Consider the following 19,193-nt stretch of genomic DNA (forward strand, 5'->3'; position numbering starts at 1 on the left):
CTCGTACCTTAAGATCCGAAAATCAAAATCTAGTCAATGTCATCAAACACAGAAATACAGCTGGTAAATCTCTCTTTGCCTGTTCCATTGCCAATATCTGGAATTCCACTCCCAAGTCAATTAACTTCAACCACATCCCCCCTTCAATTTAAAAAACTCCTCAAAACCCAATATCTAGGAAACTGGCTATGCCCATGTTTCATCCCTGGTTGATCGACTCACTGTACTAGTGTCAGGTTCTTCTTCCTACCCAATCCTAAGGTCAGTCTAATGCCGACTGAACAGCTAACTAAATCTTTCACTCCTCCCTCTAACTCTTGCTCTCTTTCCTCTCCTGTCTTCCCCCACTTTTGCAATTTTCAACCTCCAGCAGTGCTACTAGCCAATATTGCCAACAATGATGAATGAAGTATGCAATGAATGCATACATCTAGACTTAAACTTCAGCTATTCTTATGTCAAAAACACACTCTATATTACTACTATGTGAAGTTTCTCAACCAAGACTCCACAGAAAAAGTCCAGTTTTGTACCTACCATAAATGTAGATGTTAGAGTGTATATACTGCTGCAGTTATCACATTTGGGGTTATCCTGCCGTCAGGCAGTCCCACAGTCAGCCGAATTCCAAAGTCCTGGTCCGGCGTCGGTTGTCGTCGCTTCTTTCCTGACGTCAGTGCGACAGGGGGATAAAAGAGGCAGCCGAAGCCATTTTCTTCAGTTTTTCTTGCCCCAGATGTCAGGTGCCCCCAACTGGAAGGCAATACAAATAACTATGCAAAATACCTTAGTAGATAAACAATAGTACTAGCTGTTAGCAAATACACCATATAGGCATGCATCCATTAGATTGATGTACATGGAGTTATAACCAACACCCTGGTATGTAGAGGGGATGGTGGGAGGGTAACCTGGACTGCAGCAGTATATACACTCGAACATCTACATTTATGGTAGGTACAAAACTGTACTATGTTCATCATGTAATACTGCTGCAGTCATCACACTTGGGTTGAATCCCAAAGCTATGGTTGGGTGGCTGGTACTAAACTGGGTTTGGTGAAGCTAGGATGCCCTGCAGAACTGCCGTGGCAAAACCAGCTCTGGTTTTTGAGTATAATGGAAGGTGGTAGTGCTTGCTAAAGGTGTGTACTGAACTCCAAGTAGCTGCCTCCAGAATGTCCTTGGTTGGAACCCCCCTTGAGAAAGGCTGCTGAGGTTGCTGTAGCCCTGGTAGAATGGGACCTAATATTAACAGGCACTGCGTTCCCATGGTGCGAGTAGCAAAAACGGATACAATATGCTATCCATTTGGAGATGGTCTGTTTTGAAATAGCCTTTTCTTGTGAACCTGCAGCATAGGATACAAAGAGTTGGTCAGTTTTTCTGAAGGTCTTTGTCTTATCCAAATAGTAACATGGCTGTCTGTGAATGTCCAAAGAGTGAAGGAGTCTTTCTCCTTTATTCTGGGGGTTTGGATAAAAGGTGGGTAAATGAATGGTCTGATTCAAAGCAACACTGGATACTACCTTTGGCATAAAGGTAGGGTTAGTTCATAAAGAGACTCTGTCCTGATGGAAAATGATGAAAGGTACCACTGCCATAAGTGCCTGTAGTTCTGAGACCCTGCGTGCTGAGGTGATAGCCAGCAACAGAGCTGTTTTCCATGACAAGTATTGTAGTTCTGCTGAGAAGGCTGGTTCGAAAGGAGGCAGTGTTAATTTTTCTAAAATGAAGTTGAGGTCCCAAGCTGGCATTGGGGATTTTCGGGGGGGTCTTATATTCTTAGCCCCTCTGAGAAACTGCCTTAGTAAAGGGTGTGAGAATATGGGAGGATCCGTATTACATTGAGCTGAAATGGCTGAAGCATGGATCTTAATGGATGAGAAAGAAAGGCCTTTGTGTAGCATCTCAGTTAAGTATTGCAGTATTTGAGGAATGTTTGGTATCCAAGGATTTTGGCCTTTAGCCTGGTTCCATGCACAAAATCTTTTCCATTTGTCTGAGTAAGTTTTTCTGGTGCTGGGCCTCCTGGCCTCCAAAATGACATTCAGCACGTCCTTTGAGAGAAGTGTTGATTGATAATTCAAGGTATTCTCCATGCAGCTAAATTTAAAGTCCTGAGCTGACTGTGAAGGGATCTGAGAGTTTTGCTGAGTCAACAGAAGTGGGAACGGAGGTAAGATCCATGGAGAGCTGTGAGTCAAAGTCCTTAGTAATGGGTACCAGTGCTGATGTGGCCAGTCCGGAGCAATGAGGATCATTTGAGGTCTCTCTGATCTGACTTTCAGTAATACCTTGGTCAAGAGAGGTAGTAGTGGGAAGGCAGAGACTGTCAATGCTGTCCAACTGAATGATAGGGCATCCACTTTCCAGGCTAGGGAATGATAAGTTTTTGTGCAAAATTTCTGTAGTTGGCAATTGTTGGGGGAGGCAAATAGATCTATGTCCTGGCATCCCCACCTTTGAGTTATCATTGAAAATACTTGTGGGTGTAGTCTCCACTCGTGAGGATCTGCCAAATTTCTGCTTAATTCGTCTGCCAAAATGTTTTCCTTTCCTGGCAGGAATTGTGCTTGCAGTTGTACTTTGAAAGTCAATGCTGTGTTCCACAAGGTCATTGCCTGTCTGCATAAAGGGTAGGAGTGTGTTCCTCCCTGTTTAGTTGTCCTGGATGCAAGAGGTCCTTGAAGGCTGTCAGTGCATTTTGCACAGCTAGCATCTCCTTTTGGTTGATGTGTAGATGCATTTGTTTTGCGGACCATTTGCCCTGTATGCACTGTCCTGCCATGTTTGCTCCCCAGGCGTAGTCTGAAGAATCTGTTGTCATAGTTTGGTTTGCTGGCGGTAAGACAAAAGGAAGACCCTTGTTTATTTGACATGCTTAAGCCCACCATAGGAACTCTTTTTGAAGGCAGGGAATGAGAGGTATACTTGTTTCGAGGCTGTGCCTGTGTTGAGTCCATAGACTTTTCAGGTAACATTGTAATTTCCTCATATGCAGCTTTGCATGTGGAATTAGTTGAATGCAGGATGCCATGAACCCCAATGTCTGTAGGATTTTCCTTGCAGTGAGCTGGGTAAAAGTTGCCATCTTTTTGAAGTATTGAGTCAGTTGTTTTTGTTTGTCTGGCATGAGATAAGCCATCTGGGCCGTTGTATTTAACCTGGCACCCAGGAATATTATGTCTTGTGAGGGTATTAGCTTTGACTTCTTTTTGTTTACTGTGTACCCTAGGCAACTTAGCAGCTTTGTTACAAATGCCAGATGCTGTAATAGAATGGCCTTGCTGTCCGCTTGGATCAGGCAATCGTCCAGATATGGATAAATCTGTATTCCTCGTTGTCTGCAGTATGCAATTACTGATGCCAGGCATTTCAGAAATACTCTGGGCAGTAGATAAGCCAAAGGGCAATGCAGAGAATTGATAATGCGTTGTACCTGCCAAAAATCTGAAGTATCTTCTGCAATCTTGTCTGATAGGGACATGCAGGTATGCCTCTTTGAGGTCCAACGTTACCAGCCAAGACTCCTTGCCCAGCATGGGAAGAAGCTGCTGTAGTGTGAGCATTTTGAATGTGGGTACCTCCAGGTAAGTGTTTAGGATTGAGAGGTCTAAAATGGGTCTCCAGGCTTTGTCCTTTCTTGGTACTAGAAATAGTCTTTAGTAAAAACCTTGACCTTGCTCCTTTGTAGGTACCTTTTGAATTGCTTTCATATCCATGAGAGCTGAAATTTGCGTCTGTGCCTCTCTGCCCATTGGTTTGGAGGCAGATTTGGCATGCCTCTCATCCATGGTAAAGTGTGAAAATGAAATCTGTAGCCTCGGGTAATAATATCCAGAACCCATTTGTCCTTTGTTATGATGCACCAATTTTATGGAAATAGAGCCAGTTTTCCTCCCAAAGGTGCTGCCAGGGCAATTTTGCTTGGCAGGCGAAGAGGGAAGTCATTGTCTTTGTTTCCTGAAGGGTTGAGATCTTTTGTCTCCACCTCTGAGTTGTTGTGTGCCATTGTCTAGGCCTGAAAGGACCTTGTGGCTGGCCTCTGCCCCTTGGGCATCTGTACCTACCCCTTTGGGGTCTGTCTGATGCAGGAAAGGACCAGTTTTTTGATGGCCAGTTTCTGCTGAAATGAGGAGGTTGTACCTGTAAAAAATCTTTAACTGTCTGCACAGATTTTGCCTTTTCTTCCATTTTCTTTAAAACTTCCTCTGCTTTGACACCAAACAATACATATTTCTGCAATGGAGCATCCAATAACTTTGCTTTGACATGTTCTGGTAAGGCTTGCTCTTTTAGCCAAGCATGTCTACGTATTACAGATCCTGTGACAGCTGCTCTACATGAGGCTTCCAATGAATCAAAACCACACTGTAAGGTATGCTTTCCCACCTGTTCTGCTGCATGCAGCAAATCTTGCATCTCTCTGTAATCAGGTTGATCTGTCTGAGGGATCATTTTCTGCTTTAACTGTGTAATCAAGTACTGCTGGTATTTTAGCATGTGGAATTGGCAGTTTAAGGCCCTCATGGCCAAAGTGGCAGACGTATACACTTTCTTCCCCCATCTTTCTAATGCTCTGGAATCTCTTTCAGAAGGTAGTGGATTCTTAGCAGTAGAGGCCTTAACCCCTTTGGGACCCTGGGAAATGGTTTCGGGGTCTGCAACAGGGTTTTTATATAGAAACTTATGAGAATCAGGAACTCAGTAGTATCTGTCTGGTTTAGCTGGTGCAGGAGGTAAGGAATCTGGGTTTAGATGAGATTCGGTGTAAACATCATCCAAAATGTCTAAAACTGGAGGAATTGCAAGGGGTCTATGCTGTGGGAGAAGAAGAAACTCACAGAGTCTTTTCTTAGAGTCAGAGTAATCTTGGCCTTCCCAGTGGAAGTGTTCCCTCATGGTGTGTAAAGTTTACCCAAAAGAGTAGTCTTCAGGGGGGGGGGGGGGGAGACAGAGGGAATGGACTCTTCAGCATCTGAGTCTTCATAAGGAGGGAAGGAAAAAACCCTGGTCCTCAGAGTTAGCTGAGGAAATGGATGCTTGGTCAGAGGAAGGATAATCTTCCTCCAGTCTAGGCCTTTTGTCAGGAGGGGGTTGTGAACCCCTGATAAGGGTAATTAAATCCTCAGCCATCTTAAGCATCTGTTTTTTAGATATAGGAGCCTGAGGGGGGGGCTGTGGACCTGGTTTCCTAACTTTTAAGGGGGCTTTAAGTTTAGCATAAGAGTTAATAGAGATAGTTGTCGGTTTGAAGACACCTTCAGAAACCAAAGGCCTGTCCAAAATCTCCGGATCACCGTCAGGGTTGGCGTCCGAGGGGTGAGATGGAACCGGCTCCTGAGGCCCAGTAGATTCGGTCTGGGAGGCTGTCATAATTTCTAAATCTGCGGTAGTCATGGGCTGCGTAGGTGCCTCGCTGAAAACCGGAGAACCGGTGGCAGGCCTTGCTGAGGCCTCAGTATCTGGTCTTGGCCTTGGTTGCCTGTCCTTATCCTTGCGTTTTTTAATCATTGCTGATGTTGGTTGCTCCGACAACATGCTATAATTAAATTTTCTGCCAAAATAATGTCGGGCGAAATCTGCCCGACGCTTGATTGTACGTTTGTTGAACCTAGCACAAAACCGACAACCAGAGACGTCGTGGTCTGGGCCTAGGCAAGGAATACAATAGGAATAAAAATCCTTATAAGGTATTTGCTTCCCACAAGAAATGCAATTATTAACTTTATCTGACATCGGTCTGAGGCAAGAAAAGTTTCCCCAACGGGGTACTTAGCTTTAGAGAAGACTTCGGGCTGAAATCCGATTTGAAAATCTCAGGAGCTAGCTGACCAGCACTTGCGAACTGCTTCTGCTTCGGGCACCACGCGGCAAGAAAGACTGAAGAAAATGGCGTTGGCTGCCTCTTTTATCCCCCTGTTGCACTGACGTCAGGGAAGAAGCGACGACAACCGACGCCGGACCAGGAGTTTGGGATTTGGCCGACTGCGGGACCACCTGACTACACGATGAACATTGTACAGACTAGCTAATAATGTCAACCATCATGACTGTGTGAAAGTATGAATGTATAGCTAAAATAGTTTATATCCTTTAATGTCAAGTTAATGATTTATGTTTGTATCTTATTTGATGTGTGAAATTCTGTATGCATAACTAAACTAGTATATGAGCTCTATTGTGAATGCATAGTGTAGTTAAACTAGTATATGAGCTCTATTGTCATGTGAACAATTTATGTTTTGTATCTTATTGTAGGTGGCGCTTTTCTCCCCGGGCCTCAGCTGAAAATGGACATCTGTCCAGCCGAATTCCCCCGGTTAACAAATGTAAAAATGAAATGAAATCTGTAATACCTTGTTTACAATCACAGTCTTGGACTACTGGACTTGCTCCACTGCAGGACTTGTGTCAGCACTTGATCCTGGACCCACACCCCTGCAGGACCTATGTCAGCACTTGTTCTTGGGTTTACACTGGTAGATGTATTGGGCATTCAAGATTTTTAGTTATAGTGGTAGTCAGCATTTTGGTCTTTTGATGTTATGGTATAGGGATTACGATTTTTCAGGATTGTGGGCTTCAAGATTGTGATAGCAAACCTTAATACTTACAGTGAATGTAAAACCAGCTTACCACAAAACGTCTCCATCTTAAGACACTACTCTAAAGCAAACTTAATCCATCTGATGACCTGGTGAAATTTAAGTAGCCTCCTCACCTTACTGACTCACCTTATAAGCTTCCCAGTTGTGGATAATTTCTATGCTTATCTGAAAGCATGCATGAATGCATCTGTCTTCATGAAATACAAATACAATGCCAAATTTAGAAATAAACCCCTATGATGGAACTCTAGTACAAACCAACTACAATAAGAGGAAGAAACTCATAGACCATAGAAATAAACTTAATACCTCATCATCTACTGATGAACTCAAAATGACGAACAAAGAAGTGAGAGACAAAATTAAATCCTCCACAACTGACTATGAATTGAGAACTGCTACCTCTATTAAGGACATCCACAAAACCTTTAGCTATGTCAGAAACCTTAACGGGAATGCCAAGCAATGCAAAAAGGCCTCACTGAAATGGACAACTGGTGCCGTAGTCACTGCCGTAAACTAAATGCCAAAAAATGTATAGTCATCCCTTTTGGAAAAAACAAAGTACCCACAAATTAACACATAGACAGCAACCCACTGAGTACGGAAAAAGTAATCAGAGACCTAGGGACCCAAGTAGACAGCGACCTCTCATTTGACACCCACGTTGCCAAAGTGGTTAGAAAAACATTCTACCTTGCACATCTCATCATGAAGGGATTCACATCCAGATCCAAGGATGTCATTGTACCCTATATTCCTCCCTCATCAGACCCATGATTGAGTACAATGCCCCATTTGGTATGTACCTCACCCGGCATTTGCAACAGCTGGAGAGACCACAAAAGTACCTCACCAAAAGGATCAAGGGTCTCCAACATATGTCTTATTCTGCCAGACTAAAGAAACTTCAGCTCTATTCAGTAGTATACCGCCTGCTCAGAGGTGATCTCTGCCTGACGTACATGGCCATGTCCAATCAGGATCTGATGGACATGCTCCACCTCAAAAAATCCAAATCCATCTGGACCACGAGAGCTAAAGACTTAAACCTCGGCACAAGTATGAATAGGACATGTTGGAGGGATAGATTCATAACCCAGAGGCTTCCCATGCTTTGGAACAGGATCCCAGTTCGTATTAGGCAGAGCCCCTCACTGACTCTCTTCAAGAGAAATCTTGATGAGTGGATGGGAAATCGTAAGTTTACCCCCAGGGGTCACATCTGTGTCACTACTAGACAGGGGCACAGTAAACTAATTCTATTATATAAAGGGACCTTCATTGTGTCACTACTAAACAGAGGCACAGTATTCTAGATTTATTCTGTACCATTTCATGGGGTGGCAAAAGCCACATCACTATGGCTAGGCTTACAAATGTCCCAGGGCAGATAGCCTAGTACTATACTATGAAACTATGCTCAGAACAACACTTATTTACCCCCTGAGGACATAGTGAACATGTTAGTGGATAAATTCAGCTGTAAGTTTATTTGTCTATCCCCTAATTTTCTGCAACTTATTACATCCCCCCCACCAATCATCTCCAAACAGATCCTAAATGATCAAGTACTAAACAGCACAAACCAGGAAAAATATATCAGGATTCACAGCAATAATGAAGCGCTTTTCGTCTGTGGTATACACAGACTTCCTCAGACAAGAAGTATTACAAACACATTTAACTGAACAGCAGCTTAAATATACAGCAGTATTAAGTCAAAGGTTCAATTAACCAATCAGGCACACCTTGAACCATGAATAAAAATTTTTAAAGTTAAAACACAAGCTCTTGTCTGAGGAAGTCTGTGTATACCACAGACGAAAAGCGCTTCATTAAATTCAATTCAATTCAACTTTATTTTCCTGTGACTTCTGTGGTACTTCTGTGTGTTGCCCTATTGCTGTGAATCCTGATATTTTTTTCCAGATCCTAAATGATCTTGACAAGGTCAAAAACACTTGTTACACGGGTCTTGATAATGTGCCAAGCTTCCTTCTTGTCGACACCAAACATTTCCTGGTAGACTCACTGCTAAGCCTATCCAACTCTCAGTCTCTCCACTGGATTCATGCCAAAGGAACAGAGAACTGTGGTAGTCATCCTGCTCCATAAGGGCACACCAACTACTGATCCAAGAAACTACAGACTTATAAGCCTGAACAGGCTTATCTGCAAAGCAATGGAATGAATCATTATGGAACAAAGGTGGTGTACAAACGCTGGACCCAAGCCGGTTTGAGTTTGGTAATGGTCGATCCTGCCTCCTGAACCTGGTGGGCTCCTTTGAACAGGTCATTGATGCATTGGAGTTGTGCTAATTGGTTCATGCGGCCTACCTGGACCTGATCACGGCATTTGATGCAATTCCATTTTCTGGCATTATCAACAACTAATTGAACTACTTGTAACCTCCCATGTTACCTATTGGATATCATACTGGATGACTGACAGAACCCAATCTATTAATGTAGGAGGCATGCTCTCTTTGAAAAGAGTAGTCACCACTGGTGTCCCCAGGGATCTGCCATAGAACCATGTCTGTTTGACATTTTCTTCTTCATGTCAAAGCTAATCTCAAGGGCTTGTGGCTTACCAAGTTTGCAGATGACTGCAAAGTTGGGAGTTATCATTAACTGACTTCCAAATTCTTCAAGACTGACTAACATGTACCAATAAGCAGAGCCAAGAAAAGCAGCAGTCTTCTTAGGAAAAACTGGGCACCCACGTACTGGTGATACCCTTTGAATGTTGACTCATCTGTTAGACATCTAAGCAATCTTGTTGACAGTGAACTATCCTTTGATCACCATGTATTCACTACTGTTAGGAAATCCTTTTACCTTACCAGAGTAATCACTAGGGATATTTCTTAACAAATCAATACAATTCCATCTAGAACACAGTCTTCCAATTAAAACTGCAATTCAGCTATCCCAGTCTTGCACTGTTTGGTACAGTTCATTAAAATCAAACAGGAACCTATGTTTTACTAAAAAAGAACAAAGTCAGACAAGTGACTGCACAAGGTAGCCATTATTTAATTATTTTAAGGCAGCTATTATTTATATGTTCATTTCTTAAACAGTAGGCAAAATGGACCCTTACAGCATGACCCTAGCACAAGACAAAAAGATGCAAGTGTCTACAATGTACAAACTATAACAATTTGATATAAGCTAGTGTTCCTAATACTGCAGGCAAGGGCCCCATTCCTGTACTTAGTACCTTTGGTCTAGCAGTTTGTGCAGAAAATTAAGATTATAAGCTGCTAAAAAAAATCTTTGTTATGTAGACCAAGGTTCCATTCAATCAGCCTCCATTTGCCTACTATGTGCCTCTGAGGAAGTTTCAAAGCCAGTACTCCCAAGCTATGGCTGAAGTGGCTCCTTACAGCCACTCTGCTATTACAGAAACTAAAGAAAATAAAAATAAAATACTTACATCCATAAGTAGCGGTAGTCGGGTTGCTCGCTGCATAGGAAGAATGAGGAATGAAATCAGTGGCAGCCCACCACACTCCGGCTTTTTTTCAATTGTCTTCAAAGTCTCCTTAAAGGCAACATTTGAGCTCCTATTAGTAAAAAATATATAATATTGTCATTACTGTATTTTGGTGGTGAGGGGATTCATGTTGTTTCTCTGGTGATCAATAAACAGTACTCACTTAAAAGTTACATTTTAAACTTTATACAATAGGATCCACATGACAGTCATCAATGTCAGGAATCTGAGTTATAAATGGCATTCAGAAAAAATAAAACTTTAGTGGAATTCAACCCTTCCACTCAACTAAAAGCAGAGTGCTCTCAAAACACATTATGCAAGGGGCTTTATCCCCTGTACCCTTTTACTTATCATAATCAACAGCATGCTTACCGCACTTTGGAGAGTGGAAAGCTTTCGATGTACTGCCATTACTGTTTGTGTTTTGCACTTGGTGAAGCCTGCAAAGCAAGTGTTGCATCCCCTTTTCTATTGACACTAAATGATTCAAACTATGATACCAAAATAAATCCTCCAACGTGGGGCCAATAATGCTGTATCAGCAAACACTAGGAAGTTCCCTTCACCCTCTCCAAGAGTACGGACACGTTCCTTAGTGAAGACAGACAATCAAACACATTCTGTGATATACAGCCAATTATAGCCATTAACATACCCCATTAGTGCAAGGTTTCAATGCCTACCACATGTTCAGAAACTACTGCACTAGATAAGGTACTACTAAAGGTAGTAGGTTGTCTATATTGTAAAACAAAATTTCACTGCCAGAACTGTTAGGCAGAATAATGACCTGGAATGCCTCCCTGTTCAACTTACTATTAATTAAAAACCCAGTATCACATCATAAACAACTACAGGACCCCTGCTATGTTCCCTTCTACTTATACCTCCTACCTGATTAGTTTTGGAAGGTCTAATCATTCAGCCAAATGCCATTACCTTAGGGGACTTCAACTACCCCTCCATCAACTGGGAAACCTATTCAGCCCCAAACATGTACATGCTCAGAGACTCTTGGACTTCATAAATACAAACTCACTGGACTAGCTAGTCTGCAAGCCCTACTAGGGGAAACAAAATCCTGGTTTACTCTCCATAACAATGGCAAATACCTGGCATTATACAGATTAACAATATACAATTATCTCAAATATTCACTGTACATTAAATCAGAAATTTGATGAGTTAACAATGTATACCAAAGACTCAAAAATTACATTTATTTGCTTGCTACATATCCGTCACATTAACACACTCTAACGCAGGCATACCATCTCATCAATGTCTTATTTTTTTATTTCTAATAATTGATCTTAAATCCTATTATATTTTGTAACTTACCAGATAACTTTCATAATCGAGGATATTTCTTTTCCAGGAAACAAGAGTGAATACAGCTAAAATATCTGCATATGCAACTCTATGCACTAATGTATTTATCTCTTTCCTAACAGAAAAGTTATTGAAAAAAAACAATGACTATTATTAATGGACAGAAGGAAGACAATAGATACTCTGTATTACTTCAACAGTCAACTCAAAATATGAAGTATAGTCTCCATTCACTGCTCGTGTTGCAAAAGTAGATAAAACAAGATTTCTTGTCATGTCTTCATACTGTTTTAACACTTGCCAAATTTAAGTTGTACTAAGAATACCAAATGCTTTGGGGGACTTCCAAGATGGTTGCACAATGAGTAACAGAGTCATTTCAGCGCTCTCAGCATGAAAACAGAAAATCAGAAGAGAAAGCCAGTGAACTCTTTTTGGTAAATTTCAGTAACTGGCTACTAACAACACTGCCTGGAGGCCATCAAAAACCAAATTCAGAGAACCTGAAAGAAAATAAACCACAAAAGGAGACGAAAAAACACTGATTGGGAAGACTTCTGCAGCTGTTCAGCAAAAACCACGGCAAGCTCCAGCTTTGGTGCAAGACATGACTTCCAGTAACCTAGAGGAAAAAAATAAGTCAAATGTACTCTGAGCTTATTAAAATAAACAAAACCCTGATGGAGTATATCAACTCAAATAAAAGGGTCGATAAAACGGAAGAAGCTTTAAACAGATATTCAGATAAGATAATAAAACTGCAAAAATCAGAGGTTGAAATGAAGGAAAGACTTGCTGAATATGACTGCTCAAGAAGAGATGTTTCAAAAAAATAACAGAATTAGAAGACAAAGCATGCAGGGAAAACCTGAGATTTTCTGCTGTACCAGAGAAGCTGGAAGGAACAGTCTATTAATTTTATGAAAGCACAAATAAGCAACTGGTCTGGTATTACACAGTAGGAGTTGCTAAGTGAAAGGGCACATCATGTGTATGCTCCAAACCTGGCCATGAGAAACCAACCTAGACCTTTAATAGTAAACATGCAATACTACCAGCAGAAGGAAATTATTCTGACAAAACTGTGGCAGAAGGACAAAGTACTAAAAGTGGGACAAGTAGAGCATTTGTGGAAAATTATTACTTACTGTACACCAAGCAGAAGAGGAGTAAATTTATTCCAATATTCAGGGAATGTAGAGAAGCAGGCATGAGATTCAAACTGCTGTATCCAGCCAGCTTCAGAATATTTTTTCCTGCAGGGAAACTAAGGAGGAAATACAAAAGTTTGCCCAACAAAAAGTAAACTGTGAAACAGAAGGAGATTCTTTTTCTTGTTCTTCTGGTAATAAAGATCACAGACAGACCGTGCCAGTGAAACCTTTTCCAGTGCTTCAACAGAAAATACTCGAGAAACAGAAAAAAAGCACAAAATTAAATAGAAGACCCAAGAATTCACTGGAAAGGAAGCAGAGACTGGATTTGGGAAATGGAGATAAACAGGAATAAAACCAGCAATTCGGAAATTGACAATGAAATGTGGTATTATAAAGCATTAATTATACTTGTAAAACATAAAATAAGAAAACCTGGAAATATTGGGCATTTTTGACTTTGTTAATCTTGTTGGGGACTCTAAGGCATATGCCCTAATTCATGTCATTAATGTCTGGAGTAACACTTAGGATAGGGGAAGAGGAAGGAAAGACTTAGAGTAAAACAAACTTCTGTTACTAACAGTAATATTTATATAGTGCATGACACCTGCATGTTTTAAAGTTTTCCCAGTTACTTTCAAGTGTAATGGGGATACTAAAGTAAACAGGTGCCCATTTTTTTTCTATTATTTTCTCTTTCTCCTTGTTCAGTTTTAAGAAATGTAGGCACTGCAAAGTAAAAAATGAAGAAAAGTCTGTTCAAGAGAGTTATGATACAAGAAACAAATGGTGTGCTTTTTCCTCATTCTTGCATAGGAGAATAACTGGACTAAGGCTCTTGGCTTTATCTAGCAACACGTTTTAAGAGAAAGCAAATAAAAAAGAACACTAAATATAATAAGGATTTCCTGTAGAAAATAATAAATAAATACTTGTAGAAGCAACCCCAGTCTCTCCATGGAGACAAAAGAACCAGATAATCTGATAAAGAGCAATACGAAGAGAACACATCTTACTTTTAATCGTTTTCTTTCAATGGTTATGACATAGTATTTTCTGAAAGGATTCAAGTGTTTTCTCATTCTGGGACAGCAATAAAGATGAGACAAAACTAGACAGTACTTAGTAGAAGCAAAGGCTGTACCATGTGTCTTAGCATGGATAACCCTCCTTTTAGGTTAACCCAGGTCTATGAGTGTGGCTGTAAGTTTTTGACAACTGTTCCTATTAGGAAAGTAAAACTTCAATATTTGAAGATGTACATAGTTTTGTGTGCTAATATTAAGTTAATAAGTTTTGGGGTGCATTGGGGTATATTTGTTTTTTTTCTGTTTCAGGGCTTTCAATAAAACAGAATGTTTTGCAAGATGTGACATAGGCTCAAATGAATATGACAAAAAACAATTGTATAAAAGGTCAGCATGCCAAACATTAGTGTATGTATGTAACACAAAAGCGGGAACTAGATACTTAAAAAAAAAACTGTTACAAAGAAAGGTGGGAATTATAACTTTTTAACATAATGAGCCTTTCAGTATTACCTTTAAATGTTAATGGTCTCACAAATTATACAATAGTGAACTATGTTAAAAATGTAGAGTGAAAATATTAATGCTATAGGAAACACATTTGGAAAGAACTGAACATGTGAATTTGATGAAGCAAGGTATCAGGATGGTTACTCAATGGAATACCTGGGACAAAGGAAAACAGGAGTACTTATATTAATTGTAAGAGAAGCTCCAATAGTGACAGAAGAGGATAAAAAAATATAAGAAGAGTATATATGTAGTACTAAGGGGCTACTGGCAAAGAAAGATGATTACACTGGCAAGTAAAACTGCTACAATGGAGCTTAAAAAATTCTGGGAGAAATCATCACTTTTAGTGAGAGTATTACTTACAGGTGAGGACTGGAATTTGATTTGTAGCAGGGAAAATGTGTCTAGAGGGCCCAGAAGGGAATCTACAACAAAGATAGGTAGATTTCTGAAGAAATTTTTGAAAATATTTGACATGGAAGATGTGAATTCAGTAGTAGGAGTTTACTACGAATTTACATATTATTCCCCAAGATACAAAAACTGGGCTAGGCTAGACAGAACTTACATTTCACAGGAATGTGCATTTAATTTAAAGTTTTGATATGCATCTGATAACTATTTCAAATCAAGCACCAGTAATAACTAAAATAAAAATACAGGATAATGAAATGAAAATGAGACACTGGCACTTTCCCACCTATCTGTTGAAAAGAGAGCAATTTACAGAATGGGTAGTGGAAATTATTCAGGAGTTATTAGAGAAGACAGAAATTTCTTCCGAAAATATAGCTAGGGAGTGAGATAAAATTAAAGTGGAGTTTAAAAATATTGTGGAAATGAGAGAAAGAGAGATATGGTTAAGAAGCAATAAGAATTATTCAGAGGGACTGACAAATGTTAAAGTACTACAGAATAAGTGGAATCTCACAGAACAAGAAGAAGAGTAAGTGCAGAGTGCTAACAAAAGAATAAAGGATTATCTCAACAATATGCATAAGTTTAGAAAGATTTCTGTTAAGCAACTGTTTTTTGATAATAATGCCAGAGCACAAAAACTTTTAGCATGACTCGGGCAACAGAAAGTAGTAAGTGTTGTCGCCAAGCTTAGGAAGTCTATAATAAAGCACATAAGAATCCTGTAGAGGTACTAAAAATATTTCAGAAATTTTATGAAAGTCTGTATAAAGCAGAGAAATATAGAGATAGAAAAAAGGTACAAATGGAAATGTTTGGGGAAGAATTAAATATGCCAAGGTTAGAGGTAGATAAGGCTCAATTACTAATAGGATAGTACGAGATAGATAAAATGATGTATAACCAAACAAGAAAGTCCCCAGGAATATACAGTATTCCTGTGGAAGGTTAGAAGTTAAGAGGGAAAAACAAAGATCTGGAAGACATTGTTTAACCGTATTTTATGAGGAGGAGAAGCAAAGTACAGTTGTGTACGCTTACCATAAATGCAGATGTTTGACTGTATTCACTGTTGCAGTCATCACATTTGGGCTATCTGCTTGCAGTAGCCCTCAGTCGGCCTGATTAACAAAGTCTTGGGTCCTACGTTGGTTGCTGTCTCTTCTTCCATGACGTCAGGTCGTCACGGGTATAAAACATGCAGCTGATGTCATTACATCAGTTTTTCTTGCCCCAGATGTCAGGTGCCCCCTTAATGGGAAGCAATTAAATCTATAAATATACAAGGTTATACCTCCAACAAAAAAGCAAATACACCAAAAAGCTTTTAAGCATTGTAAAGGAGAGAAGAGGTATAGCCAAAAGAAGTCAGGGGGCTGGAGGGTGGGTAACCAGGACTGCAACAGTAAAAATACTTGACTGCAACAGTGAATACACTCGAACATCTACACTTATGGTAAGTGTACACAACTGTACTATGTTCTTCGTGTTTCACTGTTGCAGTCATCTGTTCGAGCTGAGAGGTTTCGTGTCTGTGGACTGGAGTCATCACATTTGGGTAGATTCTCAAAGCTAAGGATGGAAGGAGGAATTTAGATAGCATTAGGACCAGCTATAAGGCCCTGCAAGATTGCATTGCCAGCTCTGGATTTAGAGAAAAATAGGCAAATGGTAATGCTTGGTGAAAGTATGGACAGAACTCCAGGTAGCAACTTCTAGGATGTCCCTGGTAGGTACGCCTCTGAGAAAGGCTGTAGAGGTAGATGCAGCCCTGGTTAAGTGGGGTCTGATCCCCTGTGGGATAGGTTTTCCATGGAGCTTATAGCAGAAATGAATGCAATGGCATATCCATTTGGAGATGGTTTGCTTTGAAATAGCCTTCCCCTCTGCCCCTGCAGCAAATGCCACCACCAATTGATCAGATTTCCTTAGAGGTTTAGTTCTGTCCAAGTAGAATCTAAGTTTTTTGTGCACGTCTAAGGAGTGCAGAATCCATTCCCCTTTGTTCTGTGGATTAGGAAAGAAGGTTGGCAAATGTATGGACTGATTAAGGGCCACACTGGATACCACCTTGGGCATGAAGGAGGGATTGGTCCTAAGGGACACCCTGTCCGCATGAAAGATGATGAAAGGCTCCACTGCCATGAGGGCCTGTAATTCAGATACCCCTCTTGCTGAAGTGATCGCTAAAAGGAAAGCCGTTTTCCAAGAAAGGAATTTAAGTCCACAGTGGCAGCTGGCTCGAAAGGAGGAAGGGTGAGCTTTTCCAATACAAAATTGAGGTCCCAGGATGAAGTTGGAGCTCTCCTGGGTGGTCGTAGATTTTTGGCCCCTCTGAGGAACTGCTTAAGCACTGGATGAGAGAAGAGGGGTGGTTCTGTGTTATGATGAGCTGAAATGGCTGAGGCGTGAATTTTGATGGAGGAGAAAGACAGGCCCTTGTGAAGCATCTCAGTTAAGTATTGTAAAATCTGAGGTAAATTGGGCACTGCTGTGCTCATCCCTTGAGATTGGTTCCAGGTACAGAATCTTTTCCATTTTTCAGCATAAGACTTTCTGGTACTAGGCCTCCTTGCCTCTAAAATGATATCCATCACTGGTTTACTGAGGGATGGTAAAGGAGAAATTATGTAATTAGCCAGGCTGCTAGGTTCAGTGTTTGAAGCTGAGGGTGCAGAATCTGGTCCTCCTGCTGAGACTATAACAGAGTAGGAGTTTGAGGCAGGTGCCATGGGGCCAACAGTGACACACTAAGCAAGAGGGGGTACACCAGTGTTGGCGTGGCCAGTCTGGTGCAATCAAAATCGTCCTTGGTTTGTCTTGTTTGATCTTTATTAGTACTTTGCAGAGCAGAGGCAGACTAGGAAAGGCATAAACTGATAGTTTTTCCAGCTGAAGGACAGAGCATCCAAGCTTGTTTGTGGGGAATCCTTGTGCACAATTTGTCCAACTGATAGTTCTGCGGGGAGGCAAACGGGTCTATATCTGGGCTCCCCCATATGCTTGTCAACATGTTGAAAATCCTTGGTTCCAGTTTCCACTCGTGCGGGTCCATGAGGTTTCTGCTTAGTTTGTCTGCCAGTGTATTTAGTTTTCCTGGGAGGAATTGAGCTTGTAGATGCACTTGATAGCTCAGGGCTGTGTGCAACAAAGCCATGGCTAGTCTGCAGAGGGGGAAGAATGTGTACCCTTCCTGCTTGTTTATGTACCATATAACCGTGGTGTTGTCCGTCTTTACCATTAATTGTCCTGGAAGAACGTGGTCCTTGAAGGCTGTCAGAGCATTCTGTACAGTTAACATTTCTTTTTGATTGATATGCAGGTGCATTTGACTTGGGTTCCATTTGCCCTGAATGCACTTCCCTGTTAAATGAGCCCCACCATGCATAATCTGATGTGTCTGTTGTTAAGGTTTGGGCGGCAGGGGGAGCTGTGAATGGTATTCCCTTGTTTTGGTGGCAGGCCTCTGCCCACCAAAAAAACTCTAGGTGTAGGCAAGGTATGATAGGAATCATTGCTTCTAGATCCTGGGAATGTTGACACCATAGGCTTTTTAGATACCATTGTAGTTTCCTCATATGCAGTCTTGCATATGGAATTAGAAGAATGCAGGAGGCCATGAACCCCAAGGCTTGTAGTATTTGCCTTGCAGATAGTAGGGTTTTTGTGGCCACTTGTCAAATGAATTTGTTTCTCCGTCTTGAGGTAAGGCCATCTGGGAAGTTGTATTCAAGCTTGCTCCCAGGAATATAATTTGTTGACAGGGTACCAGGTGTGATTTCTTTACGTTTATGGTGTACCCCAGACAAGTCAGCACCCTTTGAAAGAAGGCCAGGTGATTCAAAAGTCTGTCCTGGCTTTCTGCCTGAGTTAAACAATCGTCCAGGTATGGGTATACTTTGCTTGCAAAATGCAATGACTGCGGCTAGGCACTTTGTGAATACCATGGGCGCAGTAGATAAGCCAAAGGGCAGTGCAGAGAACTGGTAGTGATTGTAGCCTGCTTTGAAGCTTAGGTATCTTCTGCAAGATTCTCTGATTGGGATGTGCAGGTATGCCTCCTTTACATCGAGTGTTACCATCCAGGCATCTTTTGCTAGCATAGGCAGCAACTGGTGAAGAGTCAGCATTTTGAATTTTGGAATCACCAAAAAGGTGTTTAGAATAGACAGGTCCAGAATAGGATGCCAAGAATTGTCTTTTCTGGGTACCAGGAAAAGTCTTGAGTAGAAACCTTGTCCTTTTTCCTCTTCTGGTACCATCTGAACAGCTTTTATGTTTAAAAGAGAAAGTAATTGCTTTTGAGCCTCTGGCCAACCTTTTGGCGTTGGTAAAGGTTGGAAATGAAATCTGTATCCTTTGGACACTATATTTAAAACCTATTTGTCCTGGGTAAAGAGTTTCCAATTTTTGGCCTGCAGACCAATCTTTCCCCCTAAAGGAGCATTCAGTTGAGAAGTGCTTGGAAGTTGTAAAATCAAGTCATTGAGACAGTTTTCCATAGGGGGAGTCTTACTACTCCCAGATTTGGGAGCGGAAGCCCCCCACTGCTTAGTCTTCTGCGTACCCTGGGACTGAAACCTGGGGTTTCTGCTGTGTCTGGGTTTGGCTTGAGAAAACCT

The 19,193-nt window shown here is 41.1% G+C and overlaps 1 protein-coding gene across 2 annotated transcripts in view; it reads right to left on the bottom strand.

Annotated features, from left to right (window-relative positions):
* ARHGEF16 (Rho guanine nucleotide exchange factor 16) overlaps positions 1-19,193 on the bottom strand; it is a 1,345,157-nt gene that overhangs the window by 610,304 nt on the left and 715,660 nt on the right. For both annotated transcript variants that reach the window (XM_044062969.1, XM_044062968.1), the window contains exon 8: positions 10,062-10,191. In XM_044062969.1, coding sequence (XP_043918904.1) covers positions 10,062-10,191 — 130 coding nt within the window. The remainder of the gene's footprint in view (positions 1-10,061; positions 10,192-19,193) is intronic.

The sequence above is a fragment of the Protopterus annectens genome, chromosome 2.part1 (assembly GCF_019279795.1).
Source record: "Protopterus annectens isolate FY-2018-M chromosome 2.part1, PAN1.0, whole genome shotgun sequence".
Lineage (NCBI taxonomy): Eukaryota > Metazoa > Chordata > Ceratodontiformes > Protopteridae > Protopterus > Protopterus annectens.